At 41.0% G+C, this 24,425-nt stretch overlaps 1 protein-coding gene across 4 annotated transcripts in view; it reads right to left on the minus strand.

The window, feature by feature from the left end:
* MAP3K5 (mitogen-activated protein kinase kinase kinase 5) overlaps positions 1-24,425 on the minus strand; it is a 102,461-nt gene that overhangs the window by 22,379 nt on the left and 55,657 nt on the right. For all 4 annotated transcript variants that reach the window (XM_053382022.1, XM_053382019.1, XM_053382020.1 and 1 more), the window contains exons 8-17: positions 21,190-21,302; positions 19,440-19,599; positions 14,750-14,903; positions 13,279-13,386; positions 9,686-9,735; positions 6,155-6,250; positions 4,185-4,266; positions 3,452-3,585; positions 1,590-1,717; positions 503-639 (exon numbers count right to left, since the gene is read on the minus strand). In XM_053382022.1, coding sequence (XP_053237997.1) covers positions 503-639; positions 1,590-1,717; positions 3,452-3,585; positions 4,185-4,266; positions 6,155-6,250; positions 9,686-9,735; positions 13,279-13,386; positions 14,750-14,903; positions 19,440-19,599; positions 21,190-21,302 — 1,162 coding nt within the window. The remainder of the gene's footprint in view (positions 1-502; positions 640-1,589; positions 1,718-3,451; positions 3,586-4,184; positions 4,267-6,154; positions 6,251-9,685; positions 9,736-13,278; positions 13,387-14,749; positions 14,904-19,439; positions 19,600-21,189; positions 21,303-24,425) is intronic.

The following is a 24,425-nucleotide window of genomic DNA, read 5'->3' on the forward strand; positions in this document are numbered from 1 at the left end:
AGCTGCGTATGTTTAGCCTGGAAAAGAGGAGACTGAGAGGAGATATGATAACCATCTTCAAATATCTTAAGGGCTGTCACATGGAGGAGAGAGCATGCTTGTTTTCTCTTGTTCTGGAGGGTAGGACTCGAACCAATGGCTTCAAGTTGCAAGAAAAAGGATTCTAACTAAACATTAAGAAAAACTTTCTGACAGTAAGAACTGTTCAGCAGTGGAAGAGACTCCCACAAGAGGTGGTGGACTCTCCTTCCTTGGAGGTTTTTAAATAGAGGTTGGATGGCCATCTGTTGTGGATGCTTTAGCTGAGATTCCATCATTGCAAGGGGTTGGACTAGATGACCCTTGGGTCCCTTCCAACTCTAAGCTTCTATGATTCATCAGCTTAAGACTCTGAGAACTGAATCAAGTTCCTCTCCATTCCATTGCATTTTGCTTCAGAGGGCACTTAAGGATAACTTCATGTCCATTACATAAATTTAATGCTTTTTGTAAAGAAATCTACCTTTATGTCTCGATGCACTATTTGATTATCATGGAGGTATTTCAATCCTTCAAGAATCTGTTTGGTATAAAAACCAATGGTCTGTTCGTTATCCTTCAATGGTCCCCATTTCGATCTCAGAAGAGCAGAAAGGCTGCCTGTAATATGGAAAAAAAGTCAATGAAGGCAATTTTCAAATCAGGAAGATCGCCATTGTCATTAGCCCTGTGGAGATGTTCTGGCCAGGCTGGATGGAAAGGGGAGCAGGATTTGGACAAGAGTATGGAACTGATCCTGGGGAAGGACCCAGTGGCCTGGGAGGGGCTGATCTGGTTCGCTGCCTATGCATCTGGATAGGCTTGTCAATTAAAATAAACAATATCCCTTTTTATTATATAATATAATAGAAAAAGAGAATGAATTGCTTATTCCAATTCAAAGGCCTGTGCTATTTTTAGGTCATCTGAGATATGCAAGTCGGCAGGAAAGCAAATCCCAACATAATGGAATTGGTAAAGTTCTGTTAATCCAGCCAGCCGCACTAGTTCTAGATAACTAAAGTATAAAATGTCAACATCCTAGGCACATAGAAAGGAATTTCACATTGCACTAAGGTGACTGCTAAACATTTTGGCTTGCTAGACAGAACAATTCCCCTTTCCCATTCCTGCTGCTCTGGGGGCTCTCCTGACACCCCCCATCCACTTGAGCCAATTTCAGGTAGTGTGGGAAGGAGAAGAGGGCAGGAAGCTCTATTGGGCAAGTGGAAGTCATTGTGCAGGGCTGCCACTGACGGGACTCATTAGCTGAATTGTGCCCCAAGATTTGTATACATTGCAGTGCAATCCTAGTGCTGTCTTCTCAGAAGTAAGCCCCACAGAGTTCTCAAGGGCTTACTCTTAGGTTAGGCCTATGGTCTAAGGAACTTAATGTTGTATACATGCCTATTAGATGGGTGTCATCAGTAAACACTTCAATGCCTGAGCTAATATGAAGGGTCCTGCTTTCTCCGGCTCAGTGAAAATGTGAGCGGAGTCTTGTGAGCACAACAATCTCTGCATCAGAACAGAATATATATATATATATTCATTAACCAAAAGCTGCTTACCTCCTGGTACTTGTTCCATGAATATCTTAATGAATCCATTTTCACTAAATGAGCCAAGATACTGGACAATGTTCTTATGTTTGAGGTGCTTATGCAAAGCTATTTCTTCATGTAAAGGCTGGGAATACCTGAAAGAAAGTTCAGACTGCCTCAATCAGCTTATTTCACTGTATGGAGTTCCATACCCTACCATGCTGTGATATAAATTCAAAAGCAACCCGAAATAGCAATTCTGCTAGTAAATACTTTAAGGTAAAATGGTACAGGAAATTGCCCAGGCAACGTTTATCAAAAGGAAATAGGTCTAAATGATAATGGAGAACAAACAGGCAGGCAGAAAGCTTCAAGGCTAAATAAATGAACCATCCCAACAGCATAGAAAAATAAAACTCAAGCTTATCTCTCTGGTTGAATAATCCAGCATAAATGAAAAGCTTTTAAAGTGGGAGGTTTATAGGAAATGTCAACCATGGATGTTTGCCTAAAGTGCAATAACATTTTTTTTCCTTCTTCACTGAGAGATCTGCAGTTTTCAGCCAGTATCCACTCACATGTGCTATTTGGCTGGCTTTTTCAGTGATTTTCTGTGTTTCTTCTGGAAAACTAAGGTATGGAGCCTGCTTTAATGACATGCCAGCAGCCAGCTTTTGCAATCCCACCCCTGCTCACAGGAGTAGTTAACTTGTGTTCATGGTGTATTAGTCATTCTATTGTTGTACTGATCATGTGAGTAGACCACACAATCTATTAGGATTTTCTTTGGTGGTGGTGGTAAACCACCAGTGTAATCAGGACTGAGTCTCTGATTTGAGGTATTAAGGTTGAATTTTTACAAATCCATCCATTTGAATCCTTCTGCAGTGTCGTGTTCCTGACCATGTGCTGAAAGTTCCCAGACACAAAATCCTGAGGCACAAGACTACTCCAATTTCAGGGAACGAGGGGCAGGGAAGGGCCCACCTTTTCCCATGGCACTTCACATACTCCCATGTGAAGTCTATGGCAGCAATCAGGAGCGTAGAAAGCTGTCATAGACGAGTGTTTTCGAGAACCTGTGTGTTGTGGCCCTCCTGCTCAGGCCCCTGATTCTGAGCTGAGCCCCTCCACTGAAACTCTCCCTCTGAAAGTCTTCCAGGTCCCCTCCTTCCTTGGCTTAGGATGAGGAGGTTGAGCTATCCAATGCCAGGGAAGCCACTTCTCTGCCAGGAGAGGTAAGGGGCTCCATGGCACAGAGTGAGCTATCAGAGGAGCAGGAAAGCCAGGCATTGTCTTCAAAGAAACAGAGATGCAACCAGAGGCAGGATCATCCACCCTCCCCCCAAATAAGGAGCACCTGGCTTCAGGCCAGGAGTTCTCAGCAGGCCAAGCATTCTCGCAAGTAACTAGACTTCCCATGTCTCTGTTTAAAAGCATGGCAGATGGTTGGGACCAGTTGTCTGAACAACTTCACATTCCTGTGCAGTCTGATGTTGCAGCTCCTGATCCTGGAATCCTCACCACTGGCCTCATCCCTTAACTGTGTTTAGGGAACCTCGTTGGCACCTAAGGGCATTTGGACTAATTCCTGCTCTTCTCCTGTTGCTAAATTTGCACTGTCAGTCTTCTAGAATGAAGCTTGGCTTCTTTAACTAACAAGCAAGTGCAGCTGTCATTGTTCTTGGGCAGGAGCTAGAACACTGAGAGCCTGGAAATCAGAATATTATGCAAAAATGACTACACCCTGCACACCTAAAGCAGCCTATGAATCACTTTGATTAAGCTTTTTATGTCTAACATCTAACACATCATGCAATTGTTTAAACTTTGGAGAACTAAGAACACAGAGCACATGAAAGCCTATGGAATGCAGACCGTTACTTTACCTGCTATCTCTTTCTGGGATTTCTTTAATGGCAATTCTCACTTGATTGCTCATATCTCGTCCTGCATAAACTACACCGTAAGTGCCTTTACCCAGAATAACTCGATCACCATTTTCATCATATTCGTAGTCATACTACAACAGAAAGTACAACAAAAGGAAAATATCAGTGATTCTAGTATTTATTCCGTTTAAGTATTGTCTTGTGTGCTTAGAAATAACACAGGGAAGTCATGCCTTACCTGAATTAAATTGCAGTTGTCAGCCTGGAATAAACATTTCTAAGAAGTATCTTAGAAGTTCCAAGTCTTCGAAACATAGCGTAACCTCCATTTGTTTCTAAATTTACACCCTGCACTTCAGTGGCCAACTGATATTCCCAAAGCAGCAATTCACTATGATAACACTACTTTGCAATGGATTTTACAGCTACCACAGAGGAATCAAGAACATGACTGAAGTCAGTGATTGTTGGACATGCTAAGGGGCGCAAGATTGAAGCAGTACTTTCAAGTTTGAGATAAACTGCATTAACAACTATTACTGGAACAATCCAGAAGTTGTTAATTTCACACCGAACTCTTTCAATATGAAAGAGATGAGGATTTGGCTTGCTTTTTATCCAAAGCAGTTAAGGCTCATCGAGCTAATTATCCAGTTAAGAAAAAGTAACCCAACAGGAGCACAATTCTGTAAAAGTGTGAGAAGTAGCAGGAATGCAAGACTGCCCTTACCTCCAGAGAGTCTCCATCACATTCACCTTCCTCTGTGTTCTTTCCTATTTCTTCAGTGATGCTATTAACCATTTCAAAAAATCTGCCAAAAATCCATATGAAAGAAAATATAGTATTACAGCAAAATGAATCCTAGTGGTTGCCTCTTTTTTTAGCTGCTTATGACTATTTCGCTGTGTTCATAATAGCTTTCACCCCCTCCGTTTTAAGAACATTGTAACATAAGAAAAGCCTGCTGGATCAGGCCAATGGCCCATCTAGTCCAGCATACTGTTCTTACAGTGGCTGGACAGTTGCCTGTGGGAAACCAGCAAGCAGGATCCGAGCACAAGAGCACTCTCCCCTCCTGTGGTTTCCAGCAACTGGTACTCAGAAGCATTGCATAGCCACTGTGGCTAGTAGCCATTCATAGCTTTCTCCTCCATGAATTTGTCTAATCCTCTTTTAAAGCCATTTCCCTTCTCCACTCAACAGCATCAGTACTGATATACAACAGATGCCCATTACTGTGTCCTTTTGGGAAACACGGGAAAACCTGGGGAAAGGTCTCTTCCTTAGATGATTATTCTGCATTGTTTTAAAACCTATCTTTAGCTGTCATTTTTTGTGGTGTTTTTAAAGCTATTGTGGTAGATTTTCTGTAAAGTGCCTCAAGATTCATGTGAAGAGTTTTTCATAAATTGATAAAATTCATGCAGTTGTGCATGTGTTTATGAATGAATGCGTACTCTGATAATACTGTGCTCCTGAGTACAAACCATGATTTCTAATTATATCACAGCTGGACAACAGGGATTAACAAAATCTACCACATCCATTTTTGGCCTATTCTGTTTGCCATCCAGATTAATTTTTAAAACAGCAGTTGCACAATTTGCCACAGTTTTAGCTTGCGTCTTATTTTCTTTACATTGTTACTATTGTAAAGGAAGACATGCTGATAAAACATCATGACAAAAGGAATCCTGACATAAGTGTACTATCACATCAGGATTCCTTTGTATGCTGGAATTGTCTGTATGTGCAATGATTCAATCTTGATGTGAATGTATGATTGCAGCAAGATAATTACTATTACAATTGTTGTTGTTACAATTGCAAAGAAAAATTTGATGGATGTTGATGATTAGCACAATGTAAACTGAAAAAATGTGACCAACTATTCATCTGAATACAAATTGGAAATCAAAACCAGAAGAATGTCGTGTTTCCCAACACAATGGTGCAACCCTGTAAGCAAGACCAGGTAACTCGTAGCTTCAAAATCCAAGGACAGATTTGGATAGGTAGAACTTTGTAAGCAACCCTTCTAAACATCACTCCATGCTCATCATTCTATGTTCGCCTGAGGCTCACAAATGCTAACCAGTTCATCAGCAGCCGTTACTTCTTTTTAGAATACTGAATATTATTTTTCTTCAAACATTTCAATTCCTGTCAAAGAGCCATTCAGTGTATTATGCAGAATGAAGTAAGACACTGTTGGCAAAATTCTAGAATGTACCAAAAATTGCAGGCATATGAGTGTATCATTTTTTTGAATGTAAAATTAAGCCTGCCTGCATGTAGTTAACTAACAAAGGTATGGTGTAGCCCCCTTTCCAGTGTGCTTGTTCACACATGCTGGGTTTTCTTTTAGAAAACATAAGACCAAAAGGAGACCTTCCACCTGAAGTGGTAGATTCTAGAATTCTAATACTTATACCACTGCAGCATGCTTAGAGACAAAAGGAATGTGTTGATATTCCCAGTAAAATCACTTCATCTCAGTTTTATCTGTGGGTCTCAATTTATTTTGATAAACGTTATGCTGACTCTAGTATACACTTGTCTCATGCACACACATCTCATGCTCAGGCGGAATGTAATTGGTCAAAGATGATCCTGTCAGCCGAAGCCAATTTCCTAAACAGCAGCAGCTCACAGGATCACCGTCACGCAAACTGTATAGATAATTGGTGAAAACATACTTTTTGCAGTGGTGTTCTGTACAGAAATAAATTTGGAAGTCATCTGAATTGTGCAGCACGTACAAGAAACAGCATCGTTCTTCAAATTTTGAAATGCTAGAAGAGAAGCAAAGATAGCATGGGTTAATGGTTTTGTGACTCTATGCTTTAGGCAGTTTTCGTATTTCAAAAAGAAAAATTATGTTCTTTATGCTTGCAAGAGAAAGGATAGAACCATACTTTCTCCAGTTAGATCCTTCTAAATGGAAGTTGCTCCAGGGAAATTTGTGGCTGTTATACAATTGAAAGATGGGTCAGGATTTCATGGAGGAAGCGGGATAATAAATATTGCATAATGAAAATGAATGCTCTATATTGTATTTCATGTATAATAGATGGACTTAGATTATTGTCCTTTTGCTATATTAAAATATAAAGAACATTAACTGAAAAAGCTTCACATAACTGAAAAGATTTGGACCTCAATGATTCAACAAAACTGACTGTTGCAGAAAAGCAGCCCTGAGTGTTTTCTAGAGATAACCCTTTCCAGTCAGTGCTGAGCACACACAAAACATCAGTTTAACAATTACTTTTGCAACAGGGACATTTTGGGACGGCTATTCCCTGTAACAAACAATTTGAAGAGTAGGCTAACTTATTTATCTTACCAGAAATAAACACTTATGAGGAAAATACCTCTTTCTGACATGTGCTGCATAAGCTAATGTAGAAGTCTAGCAGAGTAAAAGCCCACCAACAGAATATAAGTATAATCCATTTGCATTTTATATCATTCTGTTGAGACAATGCCTCTTCTGTACTTCTGCTTGCAGGATCCTTGTCTGTTTGCTCATCTGTTCTTTCCATGGAGACTAGACCCTTAAAAGAGTTTGAGCCAAGAGTTTCTATTCAGAATGAAGGCCAGGCACCGTTTATTTCCTACCAGATTCTATTTCTTAATTTATAATGAAATGGAAAGAGCCATCAGGGGGCACCCTAGCACAACCGTATAAGTCATTTTGTTGTTCTTAAAGTAGTAAAAGCACCACCACTCAAAAACTGCTGTCACATAGTTATTCTAGGAAACACACAGAAACAGAGGAAGTTATCTATACCAAGTGAGACTGCCTCTCCATCTGGCTCAGCAATGTAAACACTGACTGACAGCAGCTCTCCATAATTTAAAGCAAGAGACAGTTCCAAACCAACCTGGAGATGCCAGGGACTGAATCTGGAACCTTCTGAGCCACAGCCCTTTCACATATTTGGAAAGGAGTGGAGTAAACGGTAAAAAGTGCTATGTTCCTTAAACTTCCTAGGGAGATGTGAGCATAGCTGACTCCAAAGGATACAACAAATGTAAAACTTTTCTCCCTCCTCTGTACCTCATATTCAATGACTCCTTGTCCAGAATATGTTGGTCGCACTTAAGTTCCATCAAAATTAATTAATTTAGCACCATGGTTAGCTTGCCTGATTGATTTAAATCTAACTATCTCTCTGGATTGAAATGATTTTCTGCCTCTGAGTTTTGGGATTTCTTTTAACCAGTTATTTTCTAAGTTAATTAACAATGAGAATCATTCTCCCCACCACCACCACCAAGAGTTTGGGTTTTGTTTTGTTTTGTTTGAGAATTTAACTAAAAGTTAAATCTCAAATAAAGTAATGAGGAAAATGAGACACTGCATATCCAAGATACTAGGGTCTAATCATCTCCATGGTCAAAACTCACCCATTACAAAAACCACTGCATTATTTTAATGCAGCAGTTGAGGTAAGAAGGCGCTAATCTTTATTTGTTCAAGAACGGCCTTACAATGTTGTCTAGAATTGGAAATATTGAAGATCTGCAATGTGGAGATGTGATGTGCCTCTTTTCCTTTCAGTATGTATCTTGGTGGCTCCTTTCTCATTGAACTGCCATTCCCTACATGGTTAGCCAGTGTCAGGAGACTTGAGAGAAATTTATAAATCTTCCACTTTGGTGCTATGGAAGGGCACCACGCCATGCCTTCTGCAAGTGCCCTCGGAAGACCACCACTACGAAGTAAGCCCACCTGATACAGTGCAGACCCATCAAGCTGCTGCAGTCAGCAACATGTACTCTTTCCTGTATTTCAAGTTTAACAACAACTCATCAAACCTGTCTACAGGAAGCTCCTGTGCAGACAAGCCCTACATAAAACCCAAGCTACTAATGAAGGGGGGGGGACTGAAGAAAAACCACTCAAACACGACAGAATTACATACACTTGTTCAGCACTCACTGCTGTAGGCCTAAATTTCTTTAATGACACCCTTCATTCTGAAGGAACAAATTCTAGTAACCATGGATTATACAATCTGATTTCAACACTCCTTTTAAAGAAGATGTCTTTTCAGAGCCATTTTATGTCAGCAGAACCAAGTTTAGACTGTACTACTTTAGGCTGCATGTAAAGCTTATGTGTTTGAATGCTTCCTCGCAGAGGAAACACCCTTCTTGAACAATGAAAGCTAGAAGGGCAGGAATAATGTTCACTATAGTCCTCTCCCTAATATGCTTTTTCATTACTGAGATAGCATTTTTGGTAGCAGAAGCATTCAAACATGCAACAAATTCTCTCTCCCAAGTGTCCAGGCTGCCTTCCCATATACTTTCTTTCTATATTCTGCACCTATTTATGGTTCTTACATGACATTTTGTGGTTTTGGTACTGCTACTCCAGAGGATCCTATAACATGTATTTCACCAGCTATCAAGGTACTAAATGTGTTTATATCACTGCCTCTCCTAATACTAGTAGATGGAAGCAATAAGGGAGAAACAATTAGGCCCCTGTCCACATATGTACTAAATGGAAACTTCATCACCACATTTCTTATTGGCACAATGCAGCAGAGGGCAATGCTGCATGGTGGGCGGTGTGTTGAGATGAGTCTGGGAAACCTGGCTTTGGAATTATGTTAACCTGTGAAGTTCAGACTGCATTCCTATGCATGGCTACCTGGGTGTAGGCTCCACTAATACAGCATGACTTGATTCTGCGTAAACATGCATAGAACTGGGCAGCCCCCGTATATATAAGGTGTTGCCAGCAAACATTTATGAAGAGATAAATGTACTGCCAATATATAATAACTGCTTGAATTATGAGAGGAAGATAATTTATGGACTAGAATATTTGTATGGGGAAAGGTCATGTGGAGCCTCTGGGCAAGATTAAACATTATGTATGTATGTATGTATGTATGTATGTATGTATGTATGTATGTCAGTCATACAAGACAGGAATTCAAAAACTGCTTCATGCACATTTTGAGGATTTCCCCCACAGTTCTGACACCCAATTTGAAAGATTTTGTTTATGTTTAGCCTTTTAAATATGTTTGTGAGGGGGTTATTGGTTTTGCTGCTGCTGCTGCTGTGTATTTTGTGTTCTCGTTTTATATTTTTCTGCTGTAAACCACCCAGCGATCTTCGGATGGATGGCATAAAAATTAATTAATTAAATAATGGCTACAGAGGAAATGTCATAGGTATCACAAATAAATAAATAACTTTACCTTACTCCTCTTATAGAGTCAGCACTGAAGTTCCATTCATGAATGCCTTTCTGTAATGAAGAAGTCAACAAAAATTACCGTTCTTGCGCATATAGCTGTACATACATACATACAAATGTGTTAATTTGTACACGTTTATGATCAAACAATAAAAATTATTCATTTAAAAAAGAAGCAGCGTACAACAGCTTTTAGTCTATAACTTACAAAATAATATTTGCAGGTTATTTCCCCCCCACTGTGTTGGCCCTTTTGTAACTGTACACGTCACCTTCATAACAACGTAGAAATAAAAACACAGTGCATGTGCACACACAAACCTGCAAAGATACAAATAATCCTAGTACTGTATGTTTCCTTCACTGAACCTCTGAAACAAAATCTGTTATTTTACCCAGTCTTCACCCTGTGCTATGGGAACCAGTGTGTATCACATCCTTCAAAACAACCCAATAAAATCTCTCTCCAAACATGCCTTTTTCATGTTAAATTTAGACATCAATTCACGGCCACTATGCTGGAAAAAACCTGTATGTAAATGAAGGCGTTAAGATGTAAGAACATTTCCATTTCTCATTTCTAACTTAAAACAATCTAACACACATACAAAACCACAGCCACAAGCCCAAGACATTCCCAACCCTTCAAAAATCCTAGTTTCTCTTTGATTCATGTGACCTCTTTGTTTATGCTGTTATGTTCTCAGGCTGGTGAATTCCTGGCGATTCTGCCAAATTTTCAATCCATTGGAGTAAACATTTTATGGGGACTGTCTAATTCTGACATCTGTTCTTTGGTTAATAATAAAAAAGGCAATTGGAAAACTGCTTCAGCAGCCAACATGAGAGACCCAAGTGTCCAGGCTAAGGCACTACTGAGAGCAGTAGCAATATCAATTCCAGCTGCTACCTTTTACTGTAGCTAAAGTTCAGAGCCAGAAAGTTTCATGCTATCAAAACAATTCGGAGTTATGCAGAGTTTTTTAACAGCCAGGAAAAGTCAGCAAGTCCTCTCCACGTCAATTGAATATTCAGAGTGAGACTTCCCAGCTATGATGGAATCCAGGGAATGAGTCATGAAGAGTTAGGACGTCAGTGTAATCCAGAGGACAGAGTGACCCTGGACCTTAGGCCTACATTCAGATACCTCTCCAGCCATGAACATACTTGGACAAATAAGTGCTCCTGAAGTCCTACTTCCAAATCCACAAAATGGGAATAACAGTAAATTGATGCACGGGGTTGTGGAAAACATGAGTAAGATAAGGAACAGAAACAAGAATTTCCACATTATGCACTCAATGGTCATTATTACAAATGTGATGTGATGTTTATGGAATCAGCCAGATGTTTAACACTGTTCAACTTGTGGTAACTTGGGGAGCTTGCTAGAAATGATTTTTGCTACATGTAATACAACACAAATAACGATACAGATGTGTCACACAGTGAAATGAAGCAACCGCTGACCTAGTAGAAACTAAACCAGTGTGCAGTTGAAGTTCTGTATGCTTCTCTGACATGGATTCTTACTTAAGCAATCTAGACTGGCTGAATGACGTTAAAGTCCAACTACTGCAAGGGGGAAATGGCTTGCTTCTAAGCAAATTAAATGAAATAGATATAAACAGCAATATTCTACCATGTTTTGCCTTCATAAAGCTAACAAAGGCAACCCACTAGCTTAAAACGAGTTATTAATTCACTGTTAATGTACATGTGATGTGATACTTGAGTATATTCTTACATATGGTATCCAGATTTACTCTATCAGAACAGACAAATGGTCATGTCTGTAATGTCTTAAGAGATTGTGTTGGTTTATATTCAACAGATATGTTTGATGCAGCAGAAAAGACAGAAAAGAAAAAAAAACTGTCGCTATTCCATGCTGCATCAACAGAAGCATAGTGTCCAGATCAAGGAAAGAAGAAGAAGAAGAGAAGAGTTTGGATTTGATATCCCGCCTTTCACTCCCCTTCAGGAGTCTCAAAGCGGCTAACATTCTCCTTTCCCTTCCTCCCCCACAACAAACACTCTGTGAGGTGAGTGGGGCTGAGAGACTTCAAAGAAGTGTGACTGGCCCGAGGTCACCCAGCAGCTGCATGTGGAGGAGCGGAGACGCGAACCCGGTTCCCCAGATTACGAGACTACCACTCTTAACCACTACACCACACTGGGTGTAATTGGGAAAGTAATTGTACCACTCTATTCTGCCTTCATCAGACCACACCCGGAATACTGTGTCCATTTCTGGGCACCACAAATTAAGAAGGATGTTGACAAGGTGGAATGTGTGCAAAGGAGGGCAACCAAGATGATCAAGGGTCTGGAAACTATCTGTCACCGATGCTTTAGCTGAGATTCTGGCATTGCAGGGGGTTGGACTAGATGACCCTTGGGTCCCTTCCAACTAAGATTCTATGATTGATTATGAAAGCTGAGTACACCTCCTCAAGAATTTACTGCTCTTCGTTTCAAGATTGCTGCTACCTTTACTCCAGAACTAAACGTGAAAACATCACAGAGTGATCACCTCAAGTTTTCCATGTACTGTTGCAATAAAAAAGATGAACAAAATAAAAAACAGAACTTTCCAATAAATTGCTACAAAAAGCAGCCAATGCCAGGAAAAATTCTCTGCTACATTCTTCTGTAGTGGAAGCAAAATAGAGAAGAAATAACATCTTATGGGTATGAAGTATTTGAGATGTTATCTGGAAAATAACTTTTCCTGTTTCCAACTTTCCCTCAACCCATTCCATTTACACCTCCAGTTTTCCCTCTATAACTTTTGCTTGCTGCCTCCAGTTCCTACTATCAGCCACTTAGGACCACTTTATACATCTCACAGCAGTGAAGCTGAGCTTGCTACCATTGAAAGCAAAAGCAAGCAGCAACAACTCCTGGTTCCCTGATGAGTGTACCTATAGGATATATCTGCCTTTAAACACCTGCTTCTCACACATGCATTCTATATGTTTAGATATATTCTGTAAAACCACAATTTGTAAAGAAGCTCTTATAAGTACACCGCAAGGTACCAACCTGGTCTTCCATAATTTTATTTTCCTCATCTCTTTAGGCCAAAGTCACAGCACAAGATTCTCCAGAGGTATAAAGGGAGAAGTCTGCCTTTTATATCCAGAAGGTTTTCAACTTCTTGTTTCTTCAGATTCCTGATTACCAATTATGAACATTTCTCAAACAGGCCAGTCACTCTATCTGCCAAAATGGCAGCCTATACATGGAACACTTAGGAAACAACCTTATTTTGATGGTGAAGTCTGAAGAGTTGTTTCTCATGCTCTGTGCCTGTACCCTTCAGCTCCAGACCTGTAGCCTGTATGGACATGCCATGCTTAATACTCCCTTTTGTTCCCAATATTCATTACTTCCTCACCCTTGGGCTGCTTTGGATGTTCTGTGTTTCAATCTCTCAAACATGAAAGGCTCTAAATCCTCTCTCGTTTCCACAAACGTCTCCCAATTTCCTTTAAACTCCTTCGATCAAGCAGTCAGCAGTTACAGGATATAAGCTGCACAGAGGAGTCAATGGTTTATTGTTGTAAAAGTGGTGTGGTAGCAGCTTACCTTATCATCAGGCATAACATGCCAGATAGAGACTGTCTTCTCTTCAGCCTCACTATTAATGGAGAGGTAAGAAGGCTGGTAGATTTTCGTAGGCTCTAATATTAAAACCTTTGAACAGAAAAAATACATAGAACATTGCTAAACAGTTACTACATTTCTTCAAAATGCCCCCATAAAATTATAAAATTAAGTACTGACACTTCTCAGTTTAGCTCTTGGAGGCAAGGACAAACTGCGCAAAAGACAAACTTTTACTATTTGCCATAAGCAGCTTTGCATTTTGTTAGCTAAATAATTTACTGAATGTCTTCCAGCTTTCAATTTTGAAGAATATTCTACTTTACTTTTGTTATTTGGTTCTTACATGCAAAAATGTGAGAAAAAATGTTTTGCTGAAGAAGCAGCACTTGCCAATTTCACAAATTTCCTTAGTCCAAGCCTGATTTGCAGATCAGCCACCTGCAATCTCACTCCATGTTATTAAAAATAAACTCCAGGCCCTCCGAAAGTATTTGGGAGGAGAAGAGGCATGAGTAGCTACAGGGGAGAAGAAGGGACACCAAACTTTCCTTTTGTGAACTTCCTTAAGTTAGGATCCCATAGCAATATTTACCGTATTTTTCGCCCTATAGGACGCACTTTTTCCCCTCCAAAAATGAAGGGGAAATCTGTCTAGGCTGCGGATAGCAGCCTACTTCCCGGAGCATCGGGTGCTCTGCTTTCAGGGCGCCCGGCGCTTTGGGAACACATCCGCAGCATGGGGAGCCCTGCGGGAGTTCCCCGCAGGGCTCCCCACGCTGCGGATAGGAGCCTGCCGCCCGGCGGGCACGGCACCCTGAAGCAGAGCTCCCCGCGCGCCGGACAGACATCTGCAGCTAGGGGAGCCCTGCAGGACTCCCCACGCTGCGGATAGGAGCCTGCCGCCCGGCGGGCACGGCACCCTGAAGCAGAGCACCCCTCGCGCCGGGCAGACATCGGCCAGCCCCACAAGCTCGGGGGACAGCAGGGAGGTGCAGCGCCACCATCCCGCTGTTCCTCGACCTGGTTCGGTTTCCCCGACCTGCTTTTGGGGGGGGAAATAAAGGAAAACATTTTTTCCTTTATTTCCCCCCCAAAAAACTAGGTGCGTCCTATGGGACGAAAATACGGTAATTTTTATTTTCTTTTTATGAGTAAAACCTACAGAATCAGACTTGAACATGTAAAAATCCATACACCAGATCCACCAGAAGCCTGAGTGAATAAAAAAATGTCTTTATGTGGCAACAGAAACTCATCAAGGATGTAGCAGTTTGTGCCACCAGGAGAAGCAAGGCACCTTCACAATTATTCAGATCAACTCATCTTGCTGTTCAAAGTTTATTGCTTTCCAAATTAAAAATGCTTCCCTGCCCCTCAAGAATCACATGGCAGGACAAACAGGAAATTGAAATGGTTAAAAATTAATTGGAAGAGTTCAAAACACACTCACAGGAAATCTAACTACAGAGACGTCTGACTTTGTGGCCTCAACCAGAAAGTCCATCCAAAAGTCCACAAGTTCATGTTTTGCTACTTGCTGTTCTGGATTCAGTTTCTTAAAGTGCTGATATATCAAAATAGTCTCCACAATGGACTTGAGGTACCTAGGAGCAACCAACAAAAAACGAAACAAGTCTGTAGCTATTTCCAATTCATTATAACCACTATATGCTTTATCACATTTATCTGCACATCACATTGCCAAGTTGAGAGACTCTCTTATCAGCTATACTGAAAGATGAGAAACATGGGCATGTCTGCACAAAGCTTTATCTGCAATTGTTGCACTAGTCTAGAAAAAGATTGCACAAAAGCAAACACACAAATATAGGCACAAAGTGCAACAAGAAAATCATGCAGACTCTTTTCTTGGTTCATGAGAACAGTACACACCGTGCTGGCCTGCTAGGATCCCTTTCTGATCTGCAGATGGACAAGAAACAAACATATTCTAGAGATCTACAAAAATTACAAGAGTACCCAGAGAGTTCTCCAAGACTTAGGAGAGCCAAGCTTATTGCATGTACACGCAGCTGTAGAAACCCAGGGCCAATCATAGTTCCTTCAGTGTGTATGAATCAAGTAAGGGAAAAAAAGATAACTCCAAATTCAGAATGCACCACAGCTAAACAGGTGTTTACTGCTATTTCCACAGCATGTGAAGCAACCATTAATTTGGGATATGTGTGGCTTTGCGGGACTCATTCGACAGAATGAGTGCATCTGTACTATAGCTGGGTAGTAGAGAACAAGCTTTGCAACTTCAAATTCTGGCACCTCCTGTTGAAAGGATCTCAGGTTGTGGGCTTAGGGACAGAACATCTGCCTGAGATCAGTCAGATCATTTATAGCATTGGATTAGACGGAACAATAGTCTGACTCACGCTAAATCAACTCCTTATATTTACCCCCAAAAGCTGCTTGTAGACACATGGAATGTGAGATAATACTTTTTATGGACAAACTGGGCTTTACAATTCTGTATTTTCAAATGCATGTCTTTGTAAAACTCAGATGTACTTGCCTGCTCTCTATTTCTCATCACTAAGATGGTCCAGTGTCAAACTAAATTATAGGTTTATAATATAGTCATGCTGATGACAAGGTACAACAACATTCAGCACATATGCCATGGGCAGCTTGTGTCACTGACAATAAATCTTGCAAATTGTCCTAATTAAAAACTTCTGGTGTCACAAACATATCTGCAGTAGCTAGAAATAGCGCCTGTACACGGGTGTGGTTCTATTATAGAATACACAAATTACAAAATCCTGCAACAATAAACATACACCACCATGCCTAAGAAATTGCTTGTATCTATTTCAGATACATTTTGATTGGGCTCCATCACATATTGGGATTCTATCCCACCCAGGGTTCCCAATTGCTTTTGGACTACTGTTCCTATCATCCCTGACCGCTAGTACTGCTAGCTAGGGATGATGGGAGCTGTAGTCCAAAAACAGCTGGAGACCCAAGTTTGGGAAACACTGATCCCACCCAAGGTGGGAAGGCATTGCTTTAGCCTGCTGTGACTGTTCTTTACTGCATCATCTTTGAATGTTCAGTTCAGGTATTTTAAAACGCTGAATGTGTTGGTGAGTGACTGTGTGCTTTAACTGCACTTTCAAGAAACAGGCCTCTGCTAAACTGATTGTCACTAATGTGTCAGAAAATGCTGCAGCTGTTCCATGATGGATGCATACACAATCTCTCCTCCCTCTTTCATTTAAAAGTACGGAATCATATATTCTGCGAGGATTAGATAAATGATATTTGTCTTCCACAAATCTTATCTTAATACTGACACTGCCAACATTATCTCTATGGCATCATCTCGATGCCATGCTATGGCAAGACATACAGCTAAAGGTCAGCAGGAGCTTTTGGCCATAGTCGCTAAAAAAGACAGTACGTACTAGCTGCTCCTTATAAAACAGGTATTATGGTCTCACTGCCCACATTTTTAATTTACTAAAACAGGTATGTTCCACCTTTCTGTTGTAAAAGAGGTTACAAGGACCTCGTTAGACACATTTTTATTTATCAAAACATCTATATTCTGCCTTTCTGTGACAGACAGCTCATATAAAAATATATTTAAAATCATCAAAATAAAACCAGAGCAGCAGATAAAAAATAATAATCAAGCAGGAGAAAATGAATTTGGTTTTCCCTCTCAAAATTGCATGTATGGAGTGGAGAAAGTGGCTTGGGGCAAGCATGATGGGGGCAGGAAAATGGTGAGTGGCGAAGGGCTAAAATATGCCCCCCCAACCACTGCTTATTTACTCAAAATGACCCATCTCCCAAAGCTACTTTACACAAAAAGTGTAGCCATAGGAATATATAGCAAATACACATTCACATTATACATGTACTTTGTGTCTTAACAGAAGAACTATACTTATTGGGCATGTTCTAGCACTTTGAATTAGAGGTGCCTGTGAAGTTATCCCTAGCCAGGCGTGGGGGTGGGGGGGGAACACTGTGGGCTGAAAAAACTTACCTCAAAGTGGAATCTTTCCCAAAGATTCTCCAACTCAGATAAAAAATCAAGCCAGAGAAGTATTCCCCTCTCAAATTGCTCGTCTCTGTCAACATCTACAATCCCCCAAAGGAGTCCCATGCCAAAGGACCTCCAAATACACTTACCCCCTTCCCATAATATTGGTGGCAGCACAGAACAGTAGTTTGAGAAGACGGCTTCCTCTCTCTCTCTCTCTCTCTCTCTCTCTCTCTCTCTCACACACACACACACACACACACACACACACACATATCCTCTCCATCACCCCACACACACATATATCCTCTCCATCACCCTAACAGCAACTCTGAAGGGAACTCTGGGAGACAGTTTCACCCAAGGATTTCACAATGACTCCTGTGCAGCAGTCAATATAAGGAAAGGGATTTCTGAAGGTGTAAGGGAGGGCGAGTTTGGATTGGTTCATAAAATCTTTCTCCTGGGAAAGTCAGAGAATCCCAAAGCCAACCCAGAGAGAACTTTAGGAAGTTCACCTCTCTCCCTGGGAGAGATTTCAACAGGGACCTAAACTGTACCAATGAGGCTTCCCATAGGCATCTGGTTGGCACTGTGAAGACAGGAAGCTGGACTAGATGGGTTTTTGGCCTGAACCAGCAGGCTTTTCTCAAGTTCTTATTGTTTGTACAAGTGTCACTAATAGGCCATTTTATGATTGAAGGGTTAGCCACACAAAAAATAAGGGAACAGCATCTTCTACCCGAACTAGTAAGTTGTGTGGTCTGTGGACTTGAAATCCCTTGGTTCAAATCTCATTTTAGCCCATGGAATTCAGTGGTTGACTTTTACCTAGTCTCTTATAGCTTGGAGCACATTTAATGTCATCCACATTAACAAGAGAAGGCGCTAATTTAAATGGGTTCCTAGGTCTAGGTTCAATGACGTTTAGACAACCAGGAAAAGGATGTTGAGAAAACTAGTTATCACCAAATAAGGCTGCAGGCTTATGGACACTTACTTCCATCTAAGTCCCAATGAAGTTAGTGGGGAATTAAACATACACAGGCCTGCATAAATACATGAAGTTGGAATCTACACTTTTCTGTACATGTAAACACAGAACAAGTGCATGCATGTCCTGATTAAAGGAGCTAACTTCATATACATTTCCACACCTTCCATTTCCCAGTCCTTCAGTTCCTTGTGACCTCTTACTTCCCCAGAGACCCACCTTCCCCCCAATTTGATCTGAAATTGGCTGAGGGGTTTTGGTTGCCTAGCAACGTCAAGCCAGCTTCCTCATCCCTGAAGCAACCAAATGGCTGACATTTGTGAGTCCAGAAGAGGCTCTAAAGAATGACAACACTGCTGCCTGGTATGTTTTGGAAAGCAAATACTGTGCAGAAATGTCTCATCCATCCACTAGTCTGGCCCTGGCCACAATATCAAGTGGAAGCTACACTGTTAAGTAGAAAATGAAGCAACTTGATTTCAACGTGTAATTGCTGTTTTATTGACCGAAAGCCAGAACCATTTTGAGCTAATAAAATAGTTTAAAAAGAAGGGGGTGAAACTAGCAACATAATGGGCTTTAGCTATCATTCTGGATGGAGAGCATTGCTGAATACAGTACTGCAACTGTTTGTAAATTGTTTACATGGGGTGACTGAATGTATTGGGGAATCTATTTTTTAAGATAATGTGACTACAATTTTCTGAGCAGTTATTACCAACTACTGCAAGAGATTCTGTTTATATGGACTGTGGGGTCACCTTGCTATGGAATTGTTTGTATAGAAAGGGGGCGGCTTTTGCTTGATGACTTGGCCTCCTGCAAGAATGCCAAGAGCCCAACCTTAAGAGGCAATTGGTGTAAAGGTTAGAAAGCCCCAGCCATGATGTTTACTGGGTGATCTTGGGCCGGTCAGCTGGACCTACCTCACAGGGTTGTTGTGAGGATAAAATAGGAGTAATTTTTTAAAAAAACAACACAGTTGCTGAGCCCATATTCAAAAATCTGGGAATGGGAAATATTGTCATTTATATTTACACTAATTTCCCCCTCCCCCCAGAATATTCAGATCAGAACAGATGCTAGAGTACTTTGAGTACTTTGATCCAATGCACACTGATCATACAAGAGCCGTACCACGCTGGCGTCTTCAATTTGAAAAGTTTCTCTGAAGCCTGTATCACTCTTGTGTGATCATTTGCCAGAACACTAGCTCCCAGGAAAAATCCGACTTCCCAGTAACTCTGCAATTTTTCCAAGTTTCCTTTTTTCCCAAGCAGGCTGCTTATCTTTACTCCTGGAGAAATAATAAAGAAAAAATTCTCTGTAAGACTGCACCGCAAACAAAAACTCAAGTTAATGCATACTTAAGCTCCGTTGAAATTGGTGGTCCTAAACTTGCGTAATCACCCACAATACAGTGTTCTGATTTATAAACCCGTCTTCCTTCTCTTTCTGCTTCTCTCTTGCTTAACTGCAATCCAGTTTCTCAAATATGACAAGATAATAGAAAGCGAGCATTTAACTGGTAGCTTCACTGGATTCTAGACCAGCACCACTAGCACATATGGTGACTGGGATGGCGGAGAACCTAATCATCCCAAGAGTGCATGCTTTAAGAGATGAGGACATATTGTAGGCCCTTCAAACCCTACCCGTGTCCTAGCCAATGGCTACCCAGAGTTTTGAACACTGATCCACTGAAAAATTCCGGCATTTCTTCACCTATTCTTTGCATCTCCCCCCTTTTTAATTCAAGGGACTGTGACCCACTAATATAGAATAGACCCACTGAGATCAAGAAAGCCACAACTAATCTTAATCCCCTGGTTTCAATAGGTCTGTTCTGAGTATTACTTAGTCAGATCTTGTGTTTGTTCTGTAAGCCTCAGAGACATTTCAAAATAGAGACAGTGAAGGTTAAGGAAACTCATATCCACAGAACAATCCACAAAACACTGCTACTAAGCAAGCTTAATTTAGCTCAGAGAGACTTCATTCGGAGCCCTGCAAAAATAAATAAGATTTATTTGTTGTCATATTTAGAACCCACTTTTGAAAGCAATCGTGCAGAAAGTGGCTCACAAATAACAACCACAGATGTCATTTAAAGCACGTGCCCTTCAGATATTTTGGACTATAACTCCCATCGTCCCTGACCACTGGCCATGCTGGCTGGAGCTGATGGGAGTTATAGTCTAAAACATGTGAAAGGCACTATGTTGGCAAAGGCTGAAATATCAGTTACGAAACAACAATTTCATACAAGCAATCAAACCATAATTGCTTTTGCAGCTGCACTGTAGCCATTTAGAATATTAGTCTGCTATAACAGACTCTTGATAATGTCATGCATTAACCCTAGTACCCTTAGGTTTCAGGGGAAAGGAAATGTTATAGTAAATAACTATTACAACTAATTCCACATTTAGAGGAAGTGTAAGATAATATGTAGCTCAATAAGAACAAGCAATGGGGGAAACAACGGCTTGCAGGATCCTCACTAGGACAAACCTTAGTCCTAGAGAGCCAATGAAGTTTGTTATTAGATTATTCATAGACTAGAACTAGCAGGGTTTACTAATCAGTATTCATAATTTATCCAACAATATCACTGAGTCACCATAAAAAGCTCTTTTCATTACTGACTCTGCAAGAGAGACATTTAACCCAGAAAAGTGAACTTAGGCAAGACAATTGCAACGGGCAGGATCCATGCGGTGGCTCAAAGTTATACCTTTTTAATGGAAAACTTAGCCGAAGTGCAGAATTACTAACTAACAAAGAACTCTGAATGCATTCATCAGATTGTTTCCTGTAAAACAGAGGGTGGTGAAAATGCTGTCACTGAATTTTATTTGCCTGTGCATCAACAGGCTATAATTACCAACTTTCCGTAGCTCAAATGAGGTATCAAACTGGTGACCAGCGGCCAAGAGAAGGACTGCATAATTAATCCCTGACTGTAATGTTGGTTCTGACTCAAATGCCTTCTTGAACCTAGGAGAACAAACAAGTTATAGATATAGATATATAAAAAATAAGACGTACAAAGGGACAATTATATACATATTTGGTACTCTAAGTGCCGCTCTTCAGTTTGTTCAGCCTGACCAACCCGTTTAAGCACAAAAATATTCTGCTTATAATTTTCCATCCAGGCAGCACGGTTATTTTAAGAAGCCAACATTTACAGCACCCTCCTACTGTTTTCTTCAGATTCTTGTGTTTATTCAGTTGTGAAAAATATATAGCTGGTTAACAGCTTTGCTGTTTTGCACGAAGAACTATTTCTGAACACTGGCATTAAAATTCCTTATGGCATTTATACTAGAATTATGATTTATGCCCCCTCATTAGAGATTAATATTGTTGTCATGAAGTTATCCTTCTCTTATTTATATTCAGTGATCCTGCGACAGTAGGCAAATCAGTACAGTGCTATGCAGTATACCAAACTAGAATGAAAGACGGAAGAGTTTTCAAATACATATTTAATAATATCAACACCCAGTGCTTATTTGTAGAATTCATCTCAAGTGCTCAAAGTGCTTCACAATAAAACAATCCTGGCAAGGCATGTCAGGCAGACAAAGGCTGTGGGAATAGGAGCTTGCCCAGAGACTCGGAAGTGCTGTAGCTCAGGGGTAGAGCATGCCGAAAGCCCCAGCATCTCCAGGTAGGGCAGGGAGAGGCCTCTGCCTGGAGACCTAGAAAAATGCTGCCTGGCAGAGTAGCCAATACTGAGCTAGATAGACCAAGAGTCTGATTCCATATAAGGAAGCTTCCTATGTACTTAATGAATTCATAAGAAGAGGCTTTAACTGCAGGGACATCCAGCTCACAACTTACACTCTTAGGGTCCATTTACGCACACCCCTTAAGCATGTGTCAATGTAGCTTTTTGTTTGAAAAGATGTGTTGGAAGGGACTGGAGTGAGAAGGAAAAAGTGTCTCCGTTTTCAATTACCCTCTCTCACATCAACTTTTCAAACAAAAGACAAAGGAACCCACAGCAGATCAGTGGTCAGAGCACTGGTCCTTCCAACTCAGTTTAACTCATTTTATTACCTCTCTTCACTTTGCAGTACAGTCAGGCATGACAAAATGAGGAAGGACATTCAAACTAACACAATGTTGATTTCCAAAAAAGCGCTTCCCTCCCTCACTAATAATTAACATGTTTGGCAGACACATAATTTCATTGCTGCTATACATTTTCCTGGCAACTTTACAACAGAAAAAAGAAAAGTCCACCAAATAAACTGGAGTTAATCCTTCTACTCAGAATGCACTAACTTGGCACTGAATAACAATTAATTCCTTAAATTTGTAAGATTCCTTGGATCTCTTAAAATGCGGTATGTTGCTAAGCAGGGCAAAAATGCATGAGAGACTAAATCCAATCCAAACAAGCATTTCTGTTCATCCAAAGTGCACACACAAAAGGAAGGCAAGCGGCAGCCTATATTTACCAGACACATCACTTCCCACTTTCCACGACTTTTAAAATGAATTTACTGTAAATAGGCACTGGCGGAGTTACATGGTGGAAGGCAAAAATCTTGTTTGTATGGAAAACAAAACAGCACAGTGAAAGCATGCCCAGAACTCTCTGCCTGAACCCTGTCTAAAGACCACAAAACAAGGTTAAAGGTGACTGTTTATTGCATTCCCTGTGCTCATCCAGCCTTTGCCCAGTTAAGCCCAACAGCTGCTTTCAGAGGAGGGACAGGAAGGGAAAAGTACAGCTAAAGAATCTGCATTAGGCAAGAAGTTAGGAATCAAATGGGTACAGGGATCACCACCATCTTACCTCTAGAACTCAAGCAGAAGGGCTCTTCAAATACCCTAAATGCTATTGGCACAGTTTCTGCTGTTGCCACTGTTATAACCCACCCATTTTAACACTGGAGTGTTTTGAGCTACGTAAGCTGAGACCTTCCCCATCACCCTGAGTAGAAGCCTGATACCCTGGGAAAGGAACAAGATGGCTCTGCCATAGAGACTTTCCAGTCCTGCCATGTTTAGACGATTTGCAAGGTATGCTACTGCCAGCAACTACAGAAACTTTCTATGTGATCAGGGTGAGACCACACTAAATGGTTCTCCCCAATTATGTGTGCCACTTTGAGCTATCTCTATGTGCAGATGTTTCCAGAAACTTCCTCATAGTGGTAGAAATGTAAGATAAGAGGTTTCCTCACTGCTTCATTGCTTCATGAGTCATGAGTTCACAAACATGCCGCCAGGGAACAACTTGAGAGTACAACATGAATCCTGTGGCTAAAGGCTCTTGGGACTCTGATGCCTCTGAATGACATGAGGGATCATATTGCTTGCTATCACACTGCAGCTGGATTCAAATGCAATGCTAAACCATGGTTTGGTGCTACACATGCATGAGCACATGCCCTCTCCTCCTCCTCCTCCCGCCACATGGCCAGGAGAAGGACATCACCAGCAGTTATTTTCAGTTTCCACTAATCTTGTATTTGTTTGGGGACCAGGGATCATGGTTTATCACAAACCCTGGCCAGTTTCAAAAGAAGCCAAAAAAGATATTATGAAGATAGTTTGTTTAGTTAACCAGGGATGCGGGTGGCGCTGTGGTCTAAACCACTGAGCTCTTGGGCTTGCCGATCAGAAGTTTGGTGGTTCGAATCTGCACAATGGGGTGAGTTCCTGTTGCTCTGTCCCAGCTCCTGCCAACTTAGCAGTTTGAAAGCACACCACTGCAAGTAGATGAATAGGTACCGCTGTGATGGGAAGGTAAATGGCACTTCCATGCACTCTGGTTTCCGTCACGGTGTTCCGCTGTGCCAGAAGTGGTTTAGTCATGCTGGCCACATGACCCAGAAAGCTGCCTGTGGACAAACGCCGGCTCCCTCAGTCTGAAAGCGAGATGAGCGCCGCAACTGCATAGTCGCCTTTGACTGGACTTAACCATCCAGGCGTCCTTTACCTTTACCTTAGTTAACCAGAGGTTGTGAAGCACCATAGTATCTTATCTGCATTTAACAACTAACTGAGATAGAGATTTCCAGGTGTGTGGAAGGAAAGAGGAAGCCCAAGACTTTGCTTGGGCTTGTTTCAGTTTGTACATGTAGTGCTAAAATCATG

The sequence above is a fragment of the Podarcis raffonei genome, chromosome 3, assembly GCF_027172205.1.
Source record: "Podarcis raffonei isolate rPodRaf1 chromosome 3, rPodRaf1.pri, whole genome shotgun sequence".
NCBI lineage: Eukaryota > Metazoa > Chordata > Lepidosauria > Squamata > Lacertidae > Podarcis > Podarcis raffonei.